This window comes from Gavialis gangeticus, unplaced genomic scaffold (genome assembly GCF_001723915.1).
Source record: "Gavialis gangeticus isolate Ggan-Ray unplaced genomic scaffold, GavGan_comp1, whole genome shotgun sequence".
Taxonomy (NCBI): Eukaryota; Metazoa; Chordata; order Crocodylia; family Gavialidae; genus Gavialis; species Gavialis gangeticus.
Window position 1 is genome coordinate 145,420,346 of NW_017729025.1, and position 4,017 is coordinate 145,424,362.

Genomic DNA, 4,017 nt, shown 5'->3' on the forward strand with positions numbered 1-4,017 from the left:
AGGCCAAAACTGCACTTCAACAGCCACAGAAAGAAGAGCCAGAAGATTGATATCTGTAAGTAATTGTGAGAGCCTTTGTTTTTGTATATGTGTTATTAAGTTTGTCAAAAGGGAACCCAGAGCTCAGGAAACTCAGTGCTTCCAGAAGAATATATCAGATGAAAAAATATATGATAATAATTAATTAATAATAAATGAAATGCAAACCAAGGGAATAAGTGAGCCCCAAGCATGTAATTTATTAATAACTCTCTCCCTAAAGCATGCTTATTATTAGTTAACTATTGGACAAAACAGGGCAGTGGTTTTAAAAACGGCTTCTGTTTTTATTAAGTTTAAATATACCATTTATATGAGAAGGCAGCAAAATAATTACGAGTCTTAGTGGATGATTCTTGTTTTGCTGAATAGCAGAAAATGGATTAATAATTATACTTAACACACACAAAGCTCTTTTCAGAGAGTTTCAAAGAGCTTTACAAGTATAAGTAGTAAATATGAGCAGTAAGTCATTATTCCTATTTTGCAGATGGTCACACACACATTTTCACAAGTGGTTTCCAATGTTATGAGTTAAACTTTTAGACAATTCTGGGGCCTGGTTTTTAGCTGGGTCACAAACACCAACATCTCCTAGTGACATCAGTGGCAAGTGTGGGGGTTCAGCATGTCTGAAAAGCAGACCTGAAGCTTTTAAATCTAAATGCTGAAAATCTGAGGCTACTTTTGAGAACACAATCCTTAAGCACAGACTTTCAGGGGTGCTGAGCACCCCAAATTTCCCTTCCCTAATATTAATGTTGCAGACGCTCACCTCTTTTAAAATAGGGTGACCACCCATCTCTAACTGGGAGGGACAGTCCTGGAATGGGAACCTCAAGTCCCAGTCCTGGGCTGCAGGGATCCAGGTTTTTTGTTCACCACAGGAGATGGCACATTTCCCCTTGGAGGCTGCTAGAGTTCCAGCCTGCAAGGAGCTGTTTGGGGCTGCCTGAGCAGGACTCAGGGAGCACCATGCACATGTGTATAGGCACACACGTGGCCAGCAACATGGAGAGCAGCACGTGGCCAGACAACATGGAGAGCAGCTCCCTGTGGGTAAGTCTATGGGGAGGAGGGGGCATGGCAGGGGTAGGGTGGGGCAGATTGAAGCCCCCATGGTGAGGGAGGGAATGGGGCTGGGGGTGCTGTCCAGCCAGGGAAATGTGTGGGGCCAGGGCATGGAGTGGGAAGGACTCACAGGCAACTCATCCAGGGGGTGGGGGGATGGGGCAGGGCTTCCCGCCACTGCATGCATCCCTCAGGGGAGGAAGGAGGGCATATGCCTCCCTCAGATTTGTACATGAGGCAGGGCAGATGCAAACTGCCCACTGTGGCCTCAGGGCTCCTGCCCTGCTGCCTTCCCCGGGAGCCCCATGTTAGGTGTGCACCTCCTGCTCTCCCGGCAGCAGTGGGGGTGGCGGTGGCATGGAGTTGTGCCCCCTCCTGCTGCCAGGTGGGAAGGGGTGCACAGCTAGTGCAAGGGTCCTGGGGGAGGGCAGTAGGGCAGGAGCCCTGAGGCCACAGCAGGCAGCCCACATCTGCCCCCAGTCTGCTCGGCTCCGCTTTGCTTCAGCCGTGCCACCAATGGAAGGGGTGAGAGGGGAGAGGGGGAGAGACAGGCTTGTGTCCCACCTTTCCATTTTGAAAAGGTGGTCACCCTATCTGAAAAGCAGACCCTTGATGGCTTTTTCACAATCAGAGAGGAGATCCATGTCCTCCTGCGTTGTCATCATTCTTGTATATCTTGATGGTTGTACACAGGTGATGTAGCAAATGGCACATGTTCATTTTTATTTTGTTTTTAGACTCTGAACACTTGATCTGAGCTCTGGCTGATAACAGATCAATGAAAAAGAAATGTTGCTGAGAGATAAACGGGTGTACACAACCTTGACACACAGATAATGGACCTGATGCTGCTCTCACATGAGCAATCCCCTGAAAGTCTATGCTCCAGCTGGAGCTGCGTGCATGCAGAGCTCATGATGGGACTGTGGCCTGCATATGGAAGGGCTTACATGACTGAGCATGGCAGCTGCTATATGGTAACTGAATCCTACAGATTCACTGCATTACAAATAAATATAATAGCAGAGTATCTCAGCAGGCTCTGCAGGTCCCTTCAGGTCTATAAGATATAAGTAGGGTATGTTGATGACAGGCCCTGGAGGCCTATGAGACCAGAGAGCGTGCAAGGGTATGTGGACATCACGCTTTATTGCTCTAACTCTGGAAAGCTCGGGGAGAGGCTCTAAAGTAGGGCAAGGAGCCTAACAGATAAGGAAGATGTTGTGAGAAAGGGTGCTAGAAATCTGAGGCTTTCAGTCCTGCGAACCCCACACATATGAAACGTCTGAGTCTGGCCCCAAAACAAAGGGAATTGTCCACAAAATTCTTATATTCAGTTTAGAAAAGAGACACTTGAGAGGAGACATAATAAGAGTTTACAAAAAACTAAATGGTGAAGAGAAAGTAAATAGTTATTTATTATTTACTTGCTCTCACAACACAGAAACCAGTAGGTAGTAAGTGTAAAACTAATAAAAGAAAGGTCTTTCACACAGCTTGTTATTTCAAGTGTAGACCTCGAGCCCACCACATGCTGTGGAAACCAGCAGGTTTGCTGGATTCAAAAAAGGGTTGGACAAATTCTTGGGTGGGGGGAGTGGCATCCATCAGGAATAACTGAATGTGGGAGTTGTGGCTATAGCCTCTGAATCAGCACTTCCTAGACCTTAAATGCTGGAGGCTACAAGTGCGAGAAACCCTGGTCATAGCCCACTCACACTCCTTTTCAGCATCTCTCCGGGTCCTGCTACGCCTTCTAATTAAACCTGGACAGAAACCAGCTATAGCCTAGTGACACATTTTCAAGCGCTAACTTTAACACTTGATCTGAGCTCTGGCTGATATAAAGGATCAACAAAAAATGTTGCTGAGAGATAAACGGGTGTACACAACCTCGACGCACAGTTAATGGGTCTGATGCCAGCTCTTTTTATAGCTGGACTCTCGTTTTTATGGTGTGAGCATTACTTGGCCTGCATGGCCAGTCGCTATTCATTGTGTGACTCGCTGGTGGGCTGGGTCACATATGTAACGCGTAGCAGGGGCCTGTGCACTGCAGGAACCCCGGGCAAGACAGACCTATGGGAGTGACACCGTAAACGGCAGCTCTCACGTGCTTAAAAAGCAGGAATGCAACGTGACCCAAGGATGAAACTGGTGGCCTTTGAGGCGAGGATTTGCTGCAGTCACCATTGCCAGTGGCCCCCGAACCAGTCCTCCAGGGGCTGAGGTTTGTAGGGCTTGCTCACTTGTATCCCCTTTTTCCAATGGTGCCAGGGTCAGCAGCAGCCCACGTGTCCCATCCCCGCTCCCCACAAAGCTGGTGTCTGGCACTTTAAATCCCCAGGCTCAGGCGCGCCGCTCCCCACCATCACCCACCCCCAGGTCAGAGGCGCGAACCCCCCCCAATAGCGGAGCGCGCTCGCTGATTGGCTGAGCACCTCTTGCACTGATAGTCAACAGGGCCAGCGTGCGGGAGCCGCGGCCTTTTCCTCGTCCAATCGGCGCCGGGGTTACTGTCGAGGCGGGGGGTGCCCGAGCGCCAGCCAATGGGAGGCGGCCTTCTTGGCGGCGGCGCAGCCCTAGTGAGTCTGAGAGGATCTGGGGCGCCGCTGCGGGCGTGAGGAGACACGGGGCCCGGGCAGGTGCGGGGGTGGCCCCAGGGCGCGGTCGGGGAGGGGGACGCGCGGGCTGGCCCTCGGGGCGGGAGTGGCCTCCTTCTCCTTCTCCTCAGCCAGGCCCGGGTGGGGCTCGGGGAGGAGCTTGCTCTTGCGGCTCGGCAGCTGCTGGTGGCGGAGGTCGGCGTGTGCGGTCGCGGGGTGGGGCGGGCTTGCTGGCGTTAGTTCCGGGACCGTTATAACGGTGCCTGCTGCGGCGGTTGGGAGGCGGGACCGTTTGGCCTCGTGG

At 51.3% G+C, this 4,017-nt stretch overlaps 1 protein-coding gene across 7 annotated transcripts in view; it reads left to right on the plus strand.

Moving 5' to 3' along the window:
- The first annotated feature begins 3,625 nt into the window (after positions 1–3,625).
- Positions 3,626–4,017, plus strand: part of NAP1L4 (nucleosome assembly protein 1 like 4) — a 60,809-nt gene continuing 60,417 nt past the window's right edge. For 4 of the 7 annotated variants that reach the window (XM_019519713.1, XM_019519712.1, XM_019519715.1 and 1 more), the window contains exon 1: positions 3,645–3,730. In XM_019519713.1, coding sequence (XP_019375258.1) covers positions 3,660–3,730 — 71 coding nt within the window. In that variant the 5' untranslated portion in view covers positions 3,645–3,659. Of the gene's footprint in view, positions 3,756–4,017 lie in introns of all 7 variants that reach the window. The other 3 variants (XM_019519714.1, XM_019519718.1, XM_019519720.1) reach the window with 3 other exon arrangements.